The following is a 22219-nucleotide window of genomic DNA, read 5'->3' as shown; positions in this document are numbered from 1 at the left end:
ATAGGATTAGATACAGTGGCTCAGCAGTCAGTATCAAACATGATAGGATTAGAGATAGGGCCCAGCAGACAGTATCACACATGATGGGATTAGATAAAGTAGCTCAGCAGACAGTATCACACATGATAGGATTAGATACAGTGGCTCAACAGTCAGTATCACACATGATTGGATTAGATATAGGGCCCAGCAGACAGTATCACACATGATTGGATTAGATACATTGGCTCAGCAGACAGTATCACACATGATTGGATTATATACAGTGGCTCAGCAGACAGTATCACACATAATGGGATTAGATACACAGCTCAGCAGACAGTATCACACATGATTGGATTAGATATAGGGCCCAGCTCGCTGACATTGTGGCTCCAGCGCTGGACCCATGAAAGGGAAGAATAATAATAATTTTGCTTCTTTATGTGTTACTAATTATTTTTGTGTATTTGTGTTATTTTACAGGTTCGGTTGTTGGACTACTTCGGATACGAGGACTACTTCAATGACAACTGTTTTTTATACTCAATAAAATGGTTAATGGGGGTTGTGTTTTTTTATTTCAATAAAATATTTTTTCTTTGTGCTTGTATTTTTTGAAACTTTATTATTACCGCCTTAGTAATGGCTGCCGGCTGATTGACAACCTCCATTACTAAGACGGGGCTTAATGTTAGCCCCCATTATTACCCCGGTACCCACCGCCACCAGGGGTACTGGGGAGAGCCGGGTATGAACCAGTACCCGACCATCTGAAGTGAAGGATAGGTACCGGGGCGGCCGCAGACTGGTAGTATTAGGCTGTATTAGGTAGTATTTCCACCCTGGTAATGCTAGGCTGCTGCTGTGTTGTATCTGGCTGGTTATGAAAATTAGGGGGGACCCCACATCGTTCTTTACAATTATTTTTTTTTATTTAATTTTTTTAAATGACGTGGGGTCCCCCCCATTTTTCATAACCAGATACAATAAAGCAGCAGCAGCCTAGCATTACCAGGGTGGGAAGGGCCACTGTCTCTGGCCTGTCCCTGCCTGATAGTACCAGCCTGCGGCCGCCCCCGGTGCCCGTCCATCACTGCAGATGGTCAGGTACTGGAGCGTACCCGGCTCTTCCCAGCACGCCTGGTGGCGGTGGGTATCGGGGTAATAATGAGGGGTTAGTGTTAGCCTCTGCACCGGCTAACACTAAGCCCCGCCTTAGCAATGGACGTGGTCAATCAGCCGGCGGCCATTACTAAGGCGGTAGTAATATAGTTTAAAAAAAAAAACAAAGACATAGAAAAATATTTTATTGAAATAAAAAAAACCCACGTAACCCTCATTAACCATTTTATTGATAATAAAAAAATCCGTCATCGAAGTAGTCCTGGAATCCGACGTAGTCCAACGACCGAACCTGTAAGAAAGCACACACAAAAAATGATTAGTAACACATGTGTTAGGCTTAGATACAGGGCCCATGTGTGATACTCTCTGTGGGACCCTGTATCTAAGCCTACCACAAGGTAGGCTTAGATACAGGGTCCACCAGACAGTAATCTTATACAGTATAAGATTACGGTGTGCTGGGGCCCTGTATCTAAACCTACCATGTGGTAGGCTTATATACAAGGCCCATCAGACAGGATCACACATGGGCCATGTATCTAAGCCTACCATGTGATTTGCTTAGATACAGGGCCTAGCAGACAGCATCACACAATCTGTGATCCTGTCTCATGGGCCCTCTAAGCCTGCTACATCATAGGCTTAAAGGGGTTGTCCCGTCCCTAAACATTGATGGTCTATGCTCAGGATAGGCCATCAATAGCTGATGTGTCGGGGTCCGTCTCCCGGGAGCCGGCCAATCAGCTGTTTTGAAGGGGCCGCGACGCTCGTACAACAGCTGCTTCCCCTTCATTTCTCTTACTCGCTCACACTGTGAATGGCCGACACAGATTCACAGTGTGAGCAAGTGACCGGAATGAAGTGACCGGAATGAAGGGGAAGCAGCTGTTGTACGAGTGCAGACAGGGATTTTAATCCTACCCTCCTCTTCAGCCGCAGCGAAAGTTCTGTCCTGACTCTATCCGGGATCAAGATGTTGTGCGCGGCGCATAGCGCTCTGACGTCAGGACCTCCGCTGCGCTCCGGAAACAAGAAGGTAAGTATTGTCAGTTACTATAGTAACAGGGGCCCGTGGCCCGAGTTACTATAGTAACTTTTTATTGATGTGGTGCGGGGGGCTGCGGGCCCCCCTGGCTTCGGGGCCCGGTCGCAATTGTGACCCCTGTAGCTACGCCACTGGGCAGAGTCCTCCAGAGTCTGTGCCAGCTCTTCACTAATTGAGGGGGTTCCAAGCAGAAGACTACGCTCTATAATGTTGATATATTTTAATAGGTCATATGAACAAGGGCTGTCCAGTTGTGACAACCCCTGTTAAGAAAATAATAAGGTGCATCAATTTCCCCAATGTCAACTGGAGAAACATTCAAAACTTTTTGCTTATTTCTATATAATAAAAAAAGTTTTAATGTAATGTTACTTACTTTACTTTTCTAATGAACACCACTAACTTTCTGATAGCTCTCCTGACATGTATGTTTTGGTAAATACTTGTATTCCCCATGAAATAACAATTCTGGAGTACCTTTTCTTAGGACTCTGCATTAGGCCGTTCCTCTGCTATTCCTCCTGAAAATGTATAAATAAATTGACAACCGGTTATTATCATTCACCTTGCCAATAGGATGTGTTCCTACACACTCTGACACTGTTAAATCAGTGTGAACTGTATATGTAGAGATACACACTATTAACATGGGGAATAATAACATCCAGTAGTCAATTTATTTATACATTTCCAGCAGGATTAACAGGGGAATGACACAAATCAGAGTGTTAGGAAGACGTACCTGTAAAAAATTGAACATTGGCACTGGAATTGACCTAAGTGAGGTATAGAGTCTAAGGGATCCTCCCGTTTTTTACCTGGGACTCCTGCATTGAAGTTTGGACTTAACCGGTTGGATCCCCGGGTCGTGGTACTCAGACAAGTCACCAATTTAGGGAGGTTGGAGATACGGCTGCTCCAATTACATGTTCCAGAATAGAAAAGTAATAAGTAAGTAAGTACTCATGTAATAAGGGATCAGCAATGGTGATATAGCAGTATGTGATACAGTTCTGGTGTTCAGTAGGTAGTCAGACAATCTAAATATTCAGCGATGATGTAGTAGAGTCAGGTTTGCGGTTGAGAGGATAATCCGAGAGAGTAGTCAGGGACAAAAATGGGTCACAGCAGCAAGGAGCAGGATAAGGATAAGATACCACTCAAGAAACAGCCAACCAGTTAAAGAAACTAACACCTATAATTGGCACTGAGGCCAGAATGCTGACAATTTAAATAAAGTGCTTAGCAATATGGCTGGTCGGACGGCCATGCGGTCTGCGCATGCACCACTCAACATCCCTACCAGCCCCTGCCGAGACATTAATTGTGGTTGCGGCCGGCAGGAAGAGACAGCGCTGGATTGCGGCGAGGTAAGTATGTTAAAAAAGCTCTTTTGAGAAGTGTAATGATCCTTCACTGTGATCTTGTTTACACCTTTATAGTCTATACAGGGCTTTCACGAAGGAAAAAATCTGCGTCTGGGGATAAAGATTTACAAATAAAGCCCCTTTATAAATACTCCTAAATATAAGCGGATATAGTCTGGTAATTAAAGGGGGTAAACTTGACCACAAGGATGTTCATGAGATGCAGTTGCCAGCTGTAAGCCATCCAGGTAGGAGGAGATCCTCTAGAGGAAATGAAGGATTTCTTGCTTACCTTGTTGAGTTACTTGATGAGCTAGACCATAAATATCCAGAGGCAGAGCAGTTGCTTGAGCAGCATTAGTTGATTTTGTGTACCTTGTGTAAGGTGTGAAATCTAAGGGGTCCTCCCGTTCTTCACCAGGGACCCCTGAAATTATGTTTTGTCTTAACCGGTTGGATCCCCTGATCACGGTTCTCCATCACCAATTGGCAGCGATACGTGGCAGCGATGTAGGAACAAGAGAGTAGTCATGCAAAGTCGAGGGTCAAAACTGGAAGATCAACCAGAAAGACAAATGTAGATGCCATAACGGAGTCAGTAGTCCAGGCCAGATGTCAAACCAGAGAGACAAACAGAAGGGAACAAATTCAAGGGGCAAGACGAGAGGCAAAGATCATATAATCTACTTGTTTAACACAGTATATATGTAGGCAAGAGGCAGAGACCAGGAATTGACAATCAGGCAAGGGTTAGGAGAGGAACTGTATGTAACACAGTGTTCTCAAAAAATATGTTACAGAATTGTTATTTCATGGGGAATTCAAGTGTTTATGAAAAGAGATATGTGAGAGCTGACAGGCCATCTTTAAAAGGGTTATCCGACTTGTAAATAAAAATTGAAACCAGCTGTAAATGTTATAAAACAAAATAAGAATCAGTACTCACCTCTTTTTCCCTTTGGCATTCCAGCGTTGACACTTTGGCGGTCCTCCCGGTCTTTGTTTACAAGCGGACAGCATGTGACCGCTGCAGGCAATTAGAGGCCTCTGTGGTCATGTGCTGTATTACTGGCATCACCGTTCAGTGATCGTGGCGATGTTAGAAATACGGCACCCGACCACTTTTGCATTTTTTTAAGAAGTTTGATAACCACTTTAAAGGCACACCATGCTACATACGTTCATTGTATTTTTCATGTGCCCCTTCTTTTGGCTATTTTTAGTAAAGAGGATTTGCAAGTACAGATACGGTTAAACATTTGATTTCTCTGTTTATTATGGCTTCATCTGTCAAGCTCAGCTGCAGACTTTACACAAGGAAGGGGAAAATGGTATATAGTTTGTGCTATGACTGGCACATTTTATTTTTGATTTGAAAGAAGAACAAAATGGTTGAACTGAAACTTGAACAATGATTCAATCTGTTTTGTTCTGGATTTACAAAATGCTATAGAAATTAATAAAATCTTTTATAAATTTACTGTACAAACAGAGATCGCCTGAATATAGCATTGCAGAAGAAAATACTGCAAATTAATAGTTACAGTAATCATACACAGAGCAGTATATTATTAGCCAAAGCATCTCTTCTAAGAAGTAGTAACAGAAAAAAGGAAGATAGAAATCCATAAACATTTCTTTAAGAAAAATGAAACAAAGCTATCTTTTAGATAGAGTATGGTAGATAATGCCAAAAGTAACAATGAGCCGTTGATCCTGGATGAGGGGGATGCATGTTTCTACAGGGGGAGGTTTGGGAAGGGGTTTCTTCTTTCATACTGAACCGGCATTACGGGACCGCTGAACGGCTTCAGTACTCATCAGATGTCAATAGAGGCCGTCCAGTGGTTCTGCCCTGAGGGTCTCCTCTTATATACTTATTTTAACCCTGGTACTAAGCCGTCAGTGGCTCCCAAAATCATTCTCCACTAAAGTAGACACATTGAAAGGGAACTCTAAGTATAGGCATTCTTAACAGCCCTGCAAAATGGCAACATTTCATACACTCACAAGCAGAATACCAGCAAAGGATGAAATCGAATACCAGTACAGGATATAACCGAGTAATGCCCTCCAAACAATACAAAGTTAATGCCCCAAGATTCCTCCATTAATTTTGTGAGAAGGATCTTGTTCCTTAGCACAAAATCAAATTTTTGCTTATCGGTAAAGATTTATAGTCTTCCTTTACCAGAAATGTATACAAACCAACTTCTAGAGTTTATCTTTCATTTTCTAAATTATACTTTTTGTCACATAATGTCAGCACAGAAGTGTTTCATTGCGCAATTTCCCTGATACAATCCAAGCCCTAAACTTTCTTCTTCTCTCATAGAAATCGATAGAAGGTCACACTACTGTCTCTTTAGTTGGTGGATCTGGTAAAATTAGAAAACTAAGGTAAGAATTAAATAATTACACTACAGCTGACCTCAGCAGTAAAGTAATTGTGGGTTGAAAGACCAAGCTAAAGACGCCTTCATTTATAATTTTCACATGACCTAATTTTTCACTATGTATACCCAATATGGTATATTTATGTTTTACCAATATATATATATATATATATATATATATATATATATATATATATATATATATATAGCGCAAACATTTTCCAGAGCGCTTTATAATTCAGCTAGGTAGCAACCATACAGAATTGCCAGAAAATTATTATTGATCAAAAGAGATACAAGCAATAACAATAGGAAGAGTGGACCCTGCCCCAGAGCTTACAATCTAAAACATACAAGGAAAAGTTACTAATTGTGTGGGTAAGTATTACATCAGATAGAAGGATGTGATTTAGAGAACTAGGTCATCAATTTTGAACTAATGTAAGAAGAAAGTAATGAGGAGAATAAAATATTGAATGGAAAAAGCTTGCATAATTTTGTGTGGCGGTGCATTCAACAGCATAGGTGCAGCCCAAGAGAAGTGTTGTATCGAAGGTTGTGATAAGAGAGGAAGTTTCAATTCATTGGCAGATCATGAGCACAAGTAGGATGATAAGAGAGGATATGTAGGAGGATGCAGCACTGTGGGAAGCTTTATAGGCAAGTACCAGAGCTTTACATTCTACAGGAAGCCAATGCAGCAACAAGCAACAGGCAGGGGGCAGAAGCAATAAAAAAAAGCATATAACAATAATACATTACAGAAAGGATGAGAGTGTGAACTCGTTTTTAGTAGTATCATTAGGGGGATAAGGTCCCATCCAGGAGATATTCTTAGGGTTAAGTTAGCATGTGGCTAAGGGGACAAAAGAGATCCAAATCAAGTATAGCCCCAAGACAACAAGATGAGGCAGCCAAGGAAGGGGGAAATGTTAACAGCGAAGACGGCGAGGGTATTTACTGTAAGGTCAGTGACAGGTTGTCTGTAGAGGGAGAGCTAAAAGTTTCAAAGAGATGAATGGGATGTTTTAAGTGAAATATTCCTGTTTCCCACTGTGGGGGTACATTATATATATATATATATATATATATATATATATATATATATATATACATACACACTACCGTTCAAAAGTTTAGGGTCACTTAGAAATTTCCTTATTTTTGAAAGAAAAGCACAGTTTTTTTCAATCAAGATAACATTAAATTAATCAGAAATACACTCTATACATTGTTAATGTGCTAAATGACTATTCTAGCTGCAAACGTCTGGTTTTTAATGCAATATCTACATAGGTGTATAGAGGCCCATTTCCAGCAACCATCACTCCAGTGTTCTAATGGTACATTGTGTTTGCTAACTGTGTTAGAAGGCTAATGGATGATTAGAAAACACTTGAAAACCCTTGTGCAATTATGTAAGCACCGCTGTAAACAGTTTTGCTGTTTAGAGGAGCTATAAAACTGACCTTCCTTTGAGCTAGTTGAGAATCTGGAGCATTAAATTTGTGGGTTCGATTAAACTCTCAAAATGGCTAGAAAAAGAGAGCTTTCATGTGAAACTCGACAGTCTATTCTTATTCTTAGAAATGAAGACTATTCCATGCGAGAAATTGCCAAGAAACTGAAGATTTCCTACAACGGTGTGTACTACTCTCTTCAGAGGACAGCACAAACAGGCTCTAACCAGAGTAGAAAGAGAAGTGGGAGGCCCCGCTGCACAACTGAGCAACAAGACAAGTACAGTAGAGTCTCTAGTTTGAGAAATAGACGCCTCACAGGTCCTCAACTGGCAGCTTCATTAAATAGCACCCGCAAAACGCCAGTGTCAACGTCTACAGTGAAGAGGCGACTCTGGAATGCTGGCGTTCAGGGCAGAGTGGCAAAGAAAAAGCCATATCTGAGACTGGCTAATAAAAGGAAAAGATTAATATGGGCAAAAGCACACAGACATCGGACAGAGGATAAAACTGTTATGGACAGACGAATCGAAGTTTGAGGTGTTTGGATCACACAGAAGAACATTTGTGAGACGCAGAACAACTGAAAAGATGCTGGAAGAGTGCCTGACGCCATCTGTCAAGCATGGTGGAGGTAATGTGATGGTCTGGGGTTGCTCTGGTGCTGGTAAAGTGGGAGATTTGTACAAGGTAAAAGGGATTTTGAATAAGGAAGGCTATCACTCCATTTTGCAACTAAATGCCATACCATGTGGACAGCGCTTGATTGGAGCCAATTTCATCCAACAACAGGACAGTGACCCAAAGCACACCTCCAAATTATGCAAGAACTATTTAGGGAAGAAGCAGGCTGCTGGTATTCTATCTGTAATGGAGTGGCCAGCGCAGTCACCAGATCTCAACCCCATAGAGCTGTTGTGGGAGCAGCTTGACCGTATGGTACGCAAGAAGTGCCCCTCTAAGCCAATCCAACTTGTGGGAGGGCCTTCTGGAAGCATGGGGTGAAATTTCTCCCGATTACCTCAGCAAATTAACAGCTAGAATGCCAAAGGTCTGCAATGCTGTAATTGCTGCAAATGGAGCATTCTTTGCCGAAAGCAAAATTTGAAGGAGAAAATTATTATTTGAAATAAAAATCATTATTTCTAACCTTGTCAATGTCTTGACTATATTTTCTAGTCATTTTGCAACTCATTTGAAAAATATAAGTGTGAGTTTTCATGGAAAACACAAAATTGTCTGGGTGACCCCAAACTTTTGAACGGTAGTGTATATATATATATATATATATGTAATAGGTTGTATTAGATGAGTTTGTAGTAAAGAAAGTCAGCAGGGGAACCAGACTTCTTCCATCGAGGCTTAGCAGCTGTGGGACATTTATGCAGGTAATGAGTTTGTTTTTAATGCCAGGGCTGATGTTGGCAACGCAGAAATACTCTGACACTGGGGGGACTACATCATCCAGGGCACAATTCAGAATTTTATTTTAATACTGTGCATTAAAAACATCATGAAGGTAACATCCCAAGTAAAACATTCTGCATTGCAGCTTCTGGTGCTCAGGCAAAAACACCTAAATGTATTTTTGCTGTATGCGTCTACTAGAATAATCTACTGCATACAAACATGGATTGTTGGGTTTGGTATTTGTACCCTAGATATTCTAGCTAGAATATTTATAGGCCGCAAGCTAGCTAGTCTGCAGAAGCCGACATATGGAGGTGAGGATTTTGTTGAGGGCAAGAATAAGCCAAAGAATTCTCCAGTCTTACCATGATTAATGTCGAAAGTAAAGAATTGATGTATGTTTCCTATTTTGGGGCCATACATAGGAGAAACACGTTTTGTAAGCACAGCCAGCACAGTTCTGTAGCTGCAGTTTTTTTCTGATGGAAAAAATGAATGCACAATTAACATTGCTGCTAGCCTGATTAATATTCTGATTAATATTCTGTGTGCTGCAGTGAAAAATAAAAATAAAGCGCCACAGAATATGTTGGCACTATATAAGCAATGGAAATTATATAACATAAATAATAAATAAATATTCTAGATGTGATTATTGTCTTTTGTATCACATCTATCTATCTATCTATCTATCTATCTATCTATCTATCTATCTATCTATCTATCTATCTATCTATCTATCTATCTATCTATCTATCTATCTATCTATCTAATCTCCTTTTTTCAATATTATCCTATCTATTTATCTGCCTGTAAGCCTGTCTGTATTTTATTGCGGATTACTAATGCAAATCTTGTGTAGAGAACTCTGCACAAACCAGAATTTTCAGTTTTAAGCCTATGCTTATGTAGGCCATCAATTTTTCATCTGCGGGTATCATCCCCAGGACCCCTGGTGATTAGTAGAATGAAGTCAAGTGAATGGCACTAAGCTGCAGTACCAAGCACACCCACATTGCGGCCCCTTCATTCTGCTGATCGGCAAAGATTAAACAAGGATGACCTCTCCTAAGAATAGGCCATCAATGTTGTCTCACGGAAAAACCCTTTAACTACATCTGAATGAAACTGCTCAAGGACCTATTATCAATTCATTACTGCAGGCACTGTAATTAGAGAGGTCTCACTATGACCCTTCCAAGTCATTTCACACAAGGAACATTGATGAGGTAGATATAGTAATGCCTCCCTCTATGGTCAGCTATACTGAAGCTGCTCTAATTCATTCATACAGGACTTTGCAATGTAAGTAGAAACTTTCTGATAGAGATGGAGAATAATGGCTGCTGTAACTCAGAAACTGAAAAATGAATATTTCAAAAAGTTAGTGGGGGGAACGGGGGACGTAATTATGAGGGTAAACGAACATTTTTCTTGGAAGGTGATGTTCACCTTATAACACCATTTTACAATTCCTATAAAGATACATTTCAGTCACTTTGTACCAGAAGGTAGCTTAGCTGAGCTCCTATACTGTGGTTGGACAATCAGTTTTCCTATATCAGATTACTGGATAGTACCTGATGTAAAGTCCAAACTGCCTGGAACGCAAATCACTAGAGACAAACATTGAGCGAGCAAGGAATGTTGGGAAATTTCAGATCTTCAGTCTGCAGAAATATTGATGCAGCTCTGGACTATTAGACAGATTGTAACTCAGTATCAATAGAAGTAATAACGTATTTCCAAAGTTATTTAACTTTTTCTGCAAATAATTTCTTTACGTAAATTGTAATATGGTGGTAAATGGTTAACATACAATTCTAAAACGTGATTATCCAGCAGCACGACCAGCAATTGAGACGGAACAACAGTATCCCAACTTAATGGGGAGCGCACGCAGGTAAGTACCCCCGGTCCAAAAGGGATCATGAGTCCATACAGAGAAAAGAGACCGCAGCACTCAAAGTGAAAAAAAAGTGGTGTTTTCTTTAATTCATCAAAACATGAACATGCAATGTTTCAACCCTGTCAGGGTCTATCTCATGCATGCTTGAGAAAGACCCTGACAGGGTTGAAACCTTGCATGTTCATGTTTTGATGAATTAAAGAAAACACCACTTTTTTTTCACTTTGAGTGCTGCGGTCTCTTTTCTCTATAACATACAATTCTAACACTCCTTTTTTGACAAGCAGACAGTATAAGGATGAGACTGAATCCTGCCTTGTTCTGCAAGAAGCATTTTAAAAGTATGCAGTATCTTTAGTGGATACAATAAAATGGGGTCACTGAGTCTCTTCATATAAGTGCTTGTGCTTACCTTGTCTTGCTAAACTTGCAGCTTCGGAGTGAGGAATACTAGTGACGTCAGTTCCATTAACAGCCGTTACTATATCTCCAACCTGAAGTCCAGCTTCTTCTGCTGCACCATCTGTTTTATTTTAATTATTGAAATGAAGAAACAGATGGTATAAGAAAAAAACAATAAGCCTACAATGTCTAAGTAAAAATAAAATCCAGTCTCACATACTGCAACATGTCTGCTTGTGTTCCGGCATCTTATTGATCATCTTATTTAAATCCATATATTTTCTGAACTATATTGAGCTAGGAAGGGACTACTGAGCAATCACAGTATAAGGTTATATTCACACCATGTTTTATGCTCTACGTTTTAATGTATACGCTGTGAAAAATCTTTCGACATATAAATTAAATATATGCTGTGACCAATGCCTAAGGGTATGTGCACACACACTAATTACGTCCGTAATTGACGGACGTATTTCGGCCGCAAGTCCCGGACCGAACACCGTGCAGGGAGCCGGGCTCCTAGCATCATACTTATGTACGACGCTAGGAGTCCCTGCCTTGCTGCAGGACAACTGTCCCGTAGTATAATCATGTTTACAGTACGGGACAGTTGTCCTGCAGCGAGGCAGGGACTTCTAGCATCGTACATAAGTATGATGCTAGGAGCCCGGCTCCCTGCACTGTGTTCGACCCGGGACTTGCGGCCGAAATACGTCCGTCGATTACGGACGTAATTAGTGTGTGTGCACATACCCTAATAGTGGCATCCATCACCCATAGACTATAATAATATCCATTTAACTAATACGTCAAGAATGCTCATGATCCCTTTTCATGATGTATCCGTTAAATGAATGCTATTATAGCCTATGGGTGGATAGTGCCACTGTTAGGCATCCCTCACCCATAGGCTATAAGATTGTCCATTTAACAGATACATCATGGAAAGCTTTTGAAAAGTCCATGACATATACATTAAAGGGGATCTGTCACTAGTTTAGTAATGCCCTATCTCCTAGCTAATCTAATAGTTGCTGTCACACTGATAATGCTAGTGAAAATTGTGTCCCAAAAAGTTTATTATTTTAAAAGTTATGCAAATGAGGCTATGCTAGACCAGGTATCACCAGTTGAAAACACAGTTGGGAATGGAATTTGTATATTATATGATCACCCTGTGTTGCTGGGCAGGGAAGGGGGAGAAGCTGTATGCTGATTGGACAGCGTCATATAGAAAACATTACACTGCCCAGAGATAAAAGAAAGAGTTACCTCCCATTTGGCAAGTCTAGCCAAATTAGCATATTTAGAAAAATGCACATAACTTTGCAAATAATAAACGTTTTTGAAAAATAATCACACTGTAGTTATCAGCATCATAGCGCCTATTAGATTAGTTATGATATAGGGCATTAATAAACTAGTGACAGATCCTCTTTAAACAGAAGCCTGTGACGTATGTCATACAGTGGTATACATCAACTATAGGCTCCCATGGTAAAAAAAAATGGATACTGTGCGGTATGCTTTTTTTGTGGGATCCCACAGGATGGAATAGTGTAGTCTACTATGCTATTCCATCCTTCAAAAAAATAAAAAAAAGGAATGCTGAAATATACTAGCCTGATGGAGGCCAAAAGGACACCCTTTTGGCCTCCCCTTGGCTAATGCAGCCCTTTGGACACCTTTAGATTATATGTTGGAGTACACGCTAAACAAAGGGCCAAAAGGTGGTGTGCACAGAGCCTAACTAAACTGAATAGTTATTACATGCAATACAATTGATTCCAGATCACCAGGCTGAATAACAATTTAGGTACAAGAACATCATTACAAAACACTTGGAATCCCAGACTACGGACATGAAATTTTTGTTATCAGATCGTGGCAGGTTTAGCAGGATTCCCTGACAATCTCATATCTATGGTGACCAGCAGACTGCCTCCTGATGTCTGTTGATGGGGGAAACATGGATTGGACAAGTTCGACTTCAACCTGTCTGACCCTATTGTTTCCACTGAAACACCTCTGTTGACACTTATCCCGGATTCTTCCATAGAAATAACATACCCATTCAGCAAACAACTCAATAATGGCCTGACATGCAAATTACACCTGTGATTCACATACATTGTCACTGCTTTAACAGGGTCCTGTGAGTCATGATACACTGTTAAACTTTTCCTCTCTCATGAGGTTGCACAGGACCTCCATTCTCCTATATTTGGTCCTAAATGTGGTATCACTACCTATCAAAAATATATGACATATTCTACAAATATGCATAAATGTAATATGTTGGAATAACCCTTTAGGTACACCTATCTGACCTTGTCTTATAAACTATTTACTTGATGGACAATTCCTAAAAACTTTTTTTTGCAAAAAAACCTTTTTAAGATTCCCCATAAACTGCCGAATTTCTTAGCAAGATCTCTGTTTCGCCTAGACATAGGGAAATATAATAGCTGGATACTGTCATGACTCTAAATTATGTCACACACATACATTTTATGAAGTAGGCTACTTCTTTTTGATAATAAATAATGTACTTACTTGTATCAACTTCAGTAACTAAAATAGGCTTTGAAAATTGGATCCGAAATCCCCAAGGGTAGTCTCCTGTACCTTTTGCAATTCTCACAGTACGCTCACGAACTGTTTAAAAAGGAATGCATATTCAGAGTTTATTCATCTGCTGCCACAACTGGGAAAATAAGGCAATCTGAATTCTAAGTATATTGTCTTTACTTATGCGGGTCAACTGTCAAGCAATGGAAAATTATACTAATTAAAATAATGGATTACACTATTACAAGCTGTAAAGGACAAAATGAAGACGATGTGAGGAAAATTAGGACAAAATAAATCATCAAGATATCTGCTTATGTGTAAAACTGACAAGAATATAGACTTAAAAACGTGAATTATTATTTGGATAATATCAGAGGAGAGGCAGCCTCCCATTCTGAAATGTTTAACCAATGCTCCACCTTGGAGCTATGTCAGTCTAGGTAGTCCTCTGTGAGCTAAAACTAGGGGGGGGGGGACTGGCCATCTGGCAGTTCTAGTAAATGCCAGATCGGGCGGTGCACAGTGGGCCAGCTGGCTGCCACCCACACAGTTCTTATTAATTATAGCGGTAGTCTAAAGCCTAAGCGTTCTAGGTGTTTGATCAAGCTTATCTTTATGCAGCTGCTGATCAGACACTCAGAGATGGCAAGGGGGAGTAGAGGGATGAAGTCGTCTGCCTCTATATAATCAAGCAAGAACCAAGTGGCAGAGTTAAAGCAGTGCTTTCTCTCATCAAAATAAAAGAGCCTGCCCACGAACCCAGCATTGGTTAGTTCATGGTTCGGCTCTTGGGGTGAGGTTGGACTGCATTTTTTACAGACCTCATTAGATAGAAGAAAGAGGGAACGGCACTGCTTAGCGGATGCTGTACTCTGAACCAATAAGTAATGTTCAGCAATGCCACTCTCTCTATTACTGTCTGCAGTAAACCAACACACTTCAGGAACTGCAGGGAAATTATCTGTAATTGTGAGGAGGCATGATTTTGCAGTGAGGTGGGTGTGGCTTTGTCTCTGCAGGAGGTTCTGCCAGGGGTCATCAATTGACAAAAAATATCTAGTAAGTGAGAGGGATTAGTGGGTAGTGTGTGTGTGTGTGTGTGTGTGTGTGTGTGTGTGTGTGTGTGTGTGGTATGCGTGTAGAAGGTGCAGTAGCGGTTTTATAATATTCGTGATTTGGGGCGGCTGCCCTAGGCTCTCAGAGGCCCACGGCTAATCATGGCAAAAATTGAGACTAAACTACTTTGTGTAGGACCTGTACAGATAAGGTCACATGATCATATAGTATGTGTGCAGGTCCTGAAGCCAGAGGGCAGAGCAGCAAGGCTCCACAGAAAGAGAACTGTTGTGTAAGTGTATGGGGTCTGGTCTTGGATCTGTATTAGTTTAGGTGGTCTGGCCTGGGGTCTGTATTTTGGGGGTTCTTGTCTGGGATTTGTATTTGTTTAGGCGGTCTGGTTTGGAGTCTGTATTTGTTTAGAGAATCAGGTCTGGGGTCTGTATTACTTTAGGGGTTCTGGTCTGGGGTCTGTATTAGTTTAGGTGGTCTGGTTTGGGATCTGTATTTAGGGGTCTGGCCTGGCATCTGAATTTATCTAGGGCTCTGGTCTTGGTTTGTGTAGGGTCCATGGCCGCGGGCCATCGGGTTCACTCACCTCCCGATGCCCGCAGCCATGGATCTGTGAGCGCTGGTCCCCATCTCCTTCCTAGGAGACGCCAGCGCTCACTTCCGCTCCGGTCCACTGTGTCCGTGCACATGAATATAATTATCATCATCAACCCACATGATTTCCTGGTCTATAAGAAGGCCCCAGCCCTTCTGATCCTTGCCTAAAAGTTTTTAGTTTATCCAAAGTCTGTCTTGCAAATGCTCCCTTAGTGTTTCCCGTTCCAGTTGTTACCCGTGTCCTGTTACCTGTTCCTATATCCCGTGCTGTGTTCTTGTTCCTGTGACTACTAGTGTTGGAGTCGTGTCCTACTGCACCTGCTGTTGCTTGCCATGTCCAGTGTCTTCTGCCACGTCCAGTGTCTTCTGCCACGTCCAGTGTTTTCTGCCACGTCTTTTACTGTGCGCCACGTCTGGCGTAACCTGCTGCAACGACCTCCATCCGTTCTGAAGCCACTGTCTGGACTAATTCAGGTACCCGAGTGTTACGAACTGCTGTAGACTTTCGTATAGACTGAGACCTGGTCAGCTGCCTCTCCGCTACGGCGGAGCGGCCTAGTGGGTCCACATACCATGTGACCGTGACAGTTTGCATTTAGGTGGTCTGTTTTTGGTTCTGTATATATTTCAGGATTGGTTCTGTGGTCTGCATTTGTTGAGGGGGTGTGAGGACTTTAATAGTTTAGAAGGTCTGTGATCTTTTTTTATTCCTTGGTCTGTCTTTATTCTAGGGTCTGGTCTTGGACCTGATTTTAAGGGTCTGGTCTGAAGACTGAATTTATTTAGGGGTTTGGTCTACGGTCTGAATTAATGTAGGGGTCTGGTTTCTGCATTCACTTAGGGGTCTGGTCTGGGGTGTGAATTTATTTGTGTTGCTATAGAGGCTGGAGATAGTAGCAGAGGCGAGGGGCCAAAGATATCTCAGCAGCAAACTCTGGAGGTCATCATGGAGGTCTGGGCCAGATGGAGAAGAAAATGACCGACTCTAATCAGAGAAGACTAATTTGTGAGTTACTGGATTCATAAAGGAGCTGACACGTCTCTTGACACGTATGTTATAGTAAATCTTTGTATTCCACAGAAAGTCTCCGTGTAGCCCAGGCGTAATTGATAACTGGGTGTTACCGTTCCCATCGTCAAGAGGAGGTGTCCCTTCACAGACTCATAATGTCAGCAATGATTGAACAATTTCAATGTCTAAGGACGCAGCTCTTTGACAAGGGGAATGGTTACACCCAGTTGTCAATGCTAGCATAGAAAGGTGGTGTAGACTATAGGCACTGTGTGGCAGGACTGTGGGGATGGGGAAGCCCAAAATTAGGTAACATCTCAGGGCATATGGCTTTTTTAATCCACCACTGGGTATGTATCTTAGGTATGAGTGTTGTGTGTGTGAGGCAAAGGTCCTAGGTATGAGTGTGTATATATAATTAATGGTTAAGTATGATTCTGCAATCATACTTTTATTTGGTTATAGTAGGTATTATAGTATTGTATATTAGTAGAAGTTAAATTTGTTTTAAACTGTATGTTTATTAAAAATGTTTGCAAAACAAACAGAAAATGAAGTTTAGTACAGTTAGAAAATAAAACAAAATAATTATATAATATATATAGTAACATGTGAAAGAAAATATATTGACTGAACAATAGTTTATAAACGAGGTGGAAAAAAGATAGATATGTGAGTGGTCACAATGTGGAAACTATATTAATGAAGGAATTAACTGCATAGGGAGTATATAGTCTCGTAAATTAGAGTTGAATGAACTCCACATAATAAAATAGAAGAAAATATATTCAAAAAAGAAAAAAAACATGGACAAGAAACTTATAACATGGAAATGAGGAGAACAAGGGGTAGGAGGGCTGGTGGCCATCAGGCGCTAGGTTGTTTTGAGACCTTTATATTTTTGTATTATTGTATAACAGCATTATTTGTATGTACAGTATATAGTGTTAATATTTATATATTCAGTATATGGAGGAATTATTTATGTGTACAGTATGTACTGGTATTTATATGTAACGTATTTGGCAATATTATTTATTTATACCATATATAAGGCGGTATTGCAGAAATGTCCAAACTTACCTTTGCTTGAATTTGGTTTAGGACTCCAATTTCTGATGAAATAAATTTTATACAATATTGCGACATGCTAGCAAAACCCTTGACAGGCTGCTATCCACATCAAAACCACTTGGTGTCCACACATAGACACATATAGCATAGACATCTCGTGACAGAGTATCGCAAAATCATGTTTTTTTTTCTAAGCTGGTCATGCGGGATCTTGAATCCCCAATTTCAGGATTGGTGGGGGTTCTCTGGATCTGTGGGGCTACCAATGGTCAGACCCCCACCAATTAGACTTTCATGGCATAGCCAGGTAATAAGCTGTTTTTATATAATAGGCCAGCTCCTTTAACAATTTTGTACATTCACATACTTACTTGCAACTGATTTAGGTCTTTTGCTGAGACATCGTGGACTATTGTCTGGACTGCAGTCATCACCTCGAAATATCCATGAGGCAGAATGAAAACTCTCTGTATATAATCCTTTATTTTCAGCCCGTGCACCAAGATCTACGGAGCGAGTATCTTCTGAATTTCCTTAATTTAAAAAAAAACAAACAAAAAAACGTAGAAAACAAATTTTCAATGGAATGTTTTTTATGGGAATATCCCAAGGAGGAATGACAAAATTTGATAGTGAACTTGAAAACATTTAGAGGCTTAAAACTGCTCAACAAAATCTTACATTCCTTGGGTCCTACATTATGGAGATCTCATGGTTTCTTTCTGACTGCTTCGCCTAAATAATAACAACTGATATTCTGCTTAGAAAGTAGTAATGACATGCTCCTTCCCCCCAATAAGTATTCCTTATGTCGAGTCCTGTAACATCTAACAGAGGGGGTGGAACATGACAACTCTACATGCAGCTTCTAAGGACGATATGATCCAGACAAGAAGTCCCTCAGGGTCTTAATGGTTCAGATACAAATGTGAGTAAGCCTCTGAGTTTTTTACCATTCTTTCAATTTCTGGTGTTTTTAATAGCAAAAATAGAATAGTCTTCCATCAATTTTTGCTATCAAAAACACCGAAACCCTGACTAAAAACCTGAATGATCCATCATATTCCTTGGAACCCTCTTGAAAACGTATCCATCATAGCTGTTATGGCTCCATTAAGAAAGGAAGTCGTGACATTAATGTGAACATAGCACAGTACTTGCTTAAACCGAAAATAATCTTTAGTTTTTGAATGTAACATTAAATATCTAGAAACATTGTCTAGGCAAGAAAATAGAATGCATAAAAAAAATATCTAAATTTGTCATGCTATAAATTAATGTATAGGACATATAAATGATAAAAACTGTTGGAATATAATTTTGGAAGGTTACTTTTTTTTATGAAATTTACGATTTTTAGTCATTTAATATTTGAACATTATAAATGTGACAAAATACAAAAATGTAAAATAAACAACAAGTAGATGATTCAATAAAGAGCTAATTGTATAGTATATATTATATATTCATAACACCCTGTACCTACAATTTTGTATTATGGACAAGGTAAAACATAATTAAACAAAATCTAACTGATAAAATACACATGTGCTATCAGCAAGCTGCCCAAAGACATGATCACATATAAAATAAGAGATATCAACCAAATAATACACTGAAACATCAGAACAATATAATCATTAGTATAATTGTACAGTAAGCCAGTATCATTACTTCTAGAAAAGTTTACAATACTAGAAATACCAAGACAATTTCTTAAACACCAGTTTCCTAAACCCAGCGAACAACATCTCCTCCCATTTAACATATCAGTCCATTAACGTGTCTAGGATAAACATTTACCTTTGTGGTCATTCTGCAAAGTGTAATTCGCCATTGAACATAATGACAGTGTTATGCCAAGGCCACGTGCAGAGCACTGGTACTTATAAAGCACAAGTACATGTATTTTTATCTGATTGTACTTATTTAAACAGAGAGCATTATTTGTCATGATGAATCATGGAGAGATCTAGTTAACAACACAATGCTACAAAACAGATGGTTATATAAGACGCAAGTAGTGTGAAGCAGCGAAGGCATTAGTAATAATAAGTGTCACATATAGCCCTGTGAAGCTGAAATTTTCAGCAATTAGTTATAGCACGCTAGACACCAGCCTTGGCTATTTATACCTTATTAATGTGTGCAAAAGATAAAATCATGATAATGCCTTGGATAGAAGCAAATGGATCAATAAGGTGCTCGGATGGCTTCACAGTTTCTCCAATATTTTAAATCGGTTGTGTATTTTAGAAAACTGTTTAGGACACTTATCTATAAGCCCAAGCAGAGATCAGCTACAAAGAGCATCTCTTGATCTGAACGGGTCCGCAGGTCCATGCTTTACATGACAGCCCATTTAATTTAACCCCTTAAGGACATGGCCAATTTTGGCCTTGAGGACAGAACAATTTTTTTATATTTCTCTCTTTGCATCCTGATGCTCAAAACTTTTTTATTTTTTGTATACATTTTTATTTGGGTGAAAATGCAGAAAAAAAGCAGTTCCGCCGCAGTTTTAAGATTTTTTTTTACACCATACACCGATCATCATAAATAATGTTATACATTTGTTGTACAAGTTGTTACGGTCGTGGCAATACCAAATATGTCTATATTATTTCATGTTTTGGGATTTATATTTTAAAAAGTTTATTTATTATGAAAAAATGTTTGTGTATTTTTGTTTACTTTTTATTTATTTATTTATTTATCATTATTTTTTTTGACATTTACTTAACTTTTTTTTTTAATGCCATAAAGGGATTTTTCATTTTTCATTTTATTTTTTAACTGTAATGTACTGGCATAGATCTATATGCCAGTACATTAGCCTGTGTACTGATTGTACACAGGCAGTTGTTAGGGCATACCTAAGTATGTCCTAACAACAGGAAATATGTTCAGACAGCCCTGGGGTCCTTCAATGGACCCTGGGCTGTCTGGCCATACAAGTTATGGGCTTTGATCACATCACAGTTATTTTCTGTGACGCGATCAAAGTGCAGTCCCCCCTCCTTGAATGCCGTGATCAGCTTTTATTGCAGCATTCAAGGGGTTAACGGCGGAGAGAAGAGGTTTCTCTTCTCTCCGCTGTTAGAGCGGGGCCGTGGCTGTGTATTACAGCCGTTGCCCCGCTCTCGATCGCACGCAGAGACGGCTGTCACACAGGACAAGAATGCTGTCACACAGTCCTAGATACTGCCAAACAGCCCCCCCTGTAGATAATGCCATACAACTCACCCACTGTAGATAGTGCCATACAGCCCCCCTAGACACAGTGCCATACAGCTCGCCTGTAGATACTGCCACACAGCCCCGGCCTGTAGATAGCGCTCCCCCAAACAAAAAAACTTTATACTCGCTTAGGTCCCATTTCCACGGCGAATGGGGCTTCTACACAAGCCTCCATAACATCGATCGGATCCTTGCGTAGACCAGCCTGATCCAGTGACTTCATCACGCCGGCCTGCGCAGTGATTCCGTCCCTGCGCCTGATAAGCTGCAGGCCGAACAGCTTGTAGTCAATTGCAGAGAAGGGAGATAACCTTTTAATTTTTCTGTTGACATAGCTGTAAGAGGGCTTTGTGCTTTGCATGACAAGTTGTAGTTTTTAATGTTGCCATATTATGTAATGGGAAACTGGAAAATAAATCTTTGTGGAGAGGAATGGGAAAAAAACTGTGATTCCTCCATTGTTCTTTGGGCATCATTTTTATGATGTTGACTGTGTAAAAACGACATGTTAACTTCATTCTGCAGGTCAATTTGATTACCGTGATACCATAGTTACATCGTTTTTTAATGATGTACTACTTTTCTAAAGAAAAAATAAAATTGTTAAAAAATAAAATAAAAAAATTATAAATATATATATAGATAGATAGATAGAGAGAGAGAGATAGTGGGGAAAGCTGTAGTTTTTATTGGTATCATTTTGGGATACATACAACTTTTTGATAACTTTTTATTCCACTTTTTGGGGGTATACACAAAACCCAAAAGACAATGGAAGAATCACAGTTTTTTTCCCATTCCCCACAACAAATAATTTTTTTCCCTCTACATTATATGGTACATTGAATGGTGTTATTAAAAAAATACAACTCGTCCCTCAAAAGATAAGCCCTCATACGGCTATGGTCGACAGAAAAATGAAAAAGGTCTGGCTTTTGAAATGCGGGGAGGAAAAAACTAAAATGAAAAACAGAAAAATTACTGCGGCGCCAAGGGGTTAATATTATACTTTCTGTCATCTATTGTAGTGTTTATTGATATGAATTCAGTTTTGTGCAGTCTATGAGCTGTTCTTTGACCTTTCTGCTCAATTGAATAAATATAAACTCACTAGCCTCCTTAGGATACGTGTGGTTTTAGTTACCTGCATATTTGTGGATATATGCATGAAAGAAATAAACAACCCTTTTGAGGAAGCGTTGACAAAACAAGCGAAGCTACTATTATTAGGCTTCGTTCACATCTGCATCAGGGCTCCCTTTCAGGCGTTCCGTCTGAGCTTTCCGTCAGAACGGAACCCTGACTGAAACGAAAAAGTCGACTACGATATTGCTTCCGTCAAAATGACGGAACCCTTGCACCTGATCCGTCACCATTGAAATCAATGGTGACGCAAACGGAAATCTATGGTTTCCGTTTGTTTCAGTCAGGATTTCGTTCTGACGGAAAGCTCAGACGGAACGCCTAAATGGAGCCCTGACGCAGATGTGAACGAAGCCTAATAATAGTAGCTTCACTTGTTTTGTCAACGCTTCCTCAAAAGCCTTACCAGTAA

At 39.9% G+C, this 22219-nt stretch overlaps 1 protein-coding gene across 1 annotated transcript in view; it reads right to left on the bottom strand.

Moving 5' to 3' along the window:
* Positions 1-22219, bottom strand: part of LOC142682658 (uncharacterized) — a 44009-nt gene that overhangs the window by 11645 nt on the left and 10145 nt on the right. The window contains exons 3-5 of the mRNA XM_075847318.1: positions 17796-17957; positions 13656-13757; positions 11107-11217 (exon numbers count right to left, since the gene is read on the bottom strand). Of these exons, the coding sequence (XP_075703433.1) occupies positions 11107-11217; positions 13656-13757; positions 17796-17957 (375 nt within the window). The remainder of the gene's footprint in view (positions 1-11106; positions 11218-13655; positions 13758-17795; positions 17958-22219) is intronic.

The sequence above is a fragment of the Rhinoderma darwinii genome, chromosome 1 (genome assembly GCF_050947455.1).
Source record: "Rhinoderma darwinii isolate aRhiDar2 chromosome 1, aRhiDar2.hap1, whole genome shotgun sequence".
Lineage (NCBI taxonomy): Eukaryota > Metazoa > Chordata > Amphibia > Anura > Rhinodermatidae > Rhinoderma > Rhinoderma darwinii.
The sequence above is the reverse complement of the archived record's forward strand: the minus strand, read 5'-3'. Positions and strand labels throughout refer to the sequence as shown.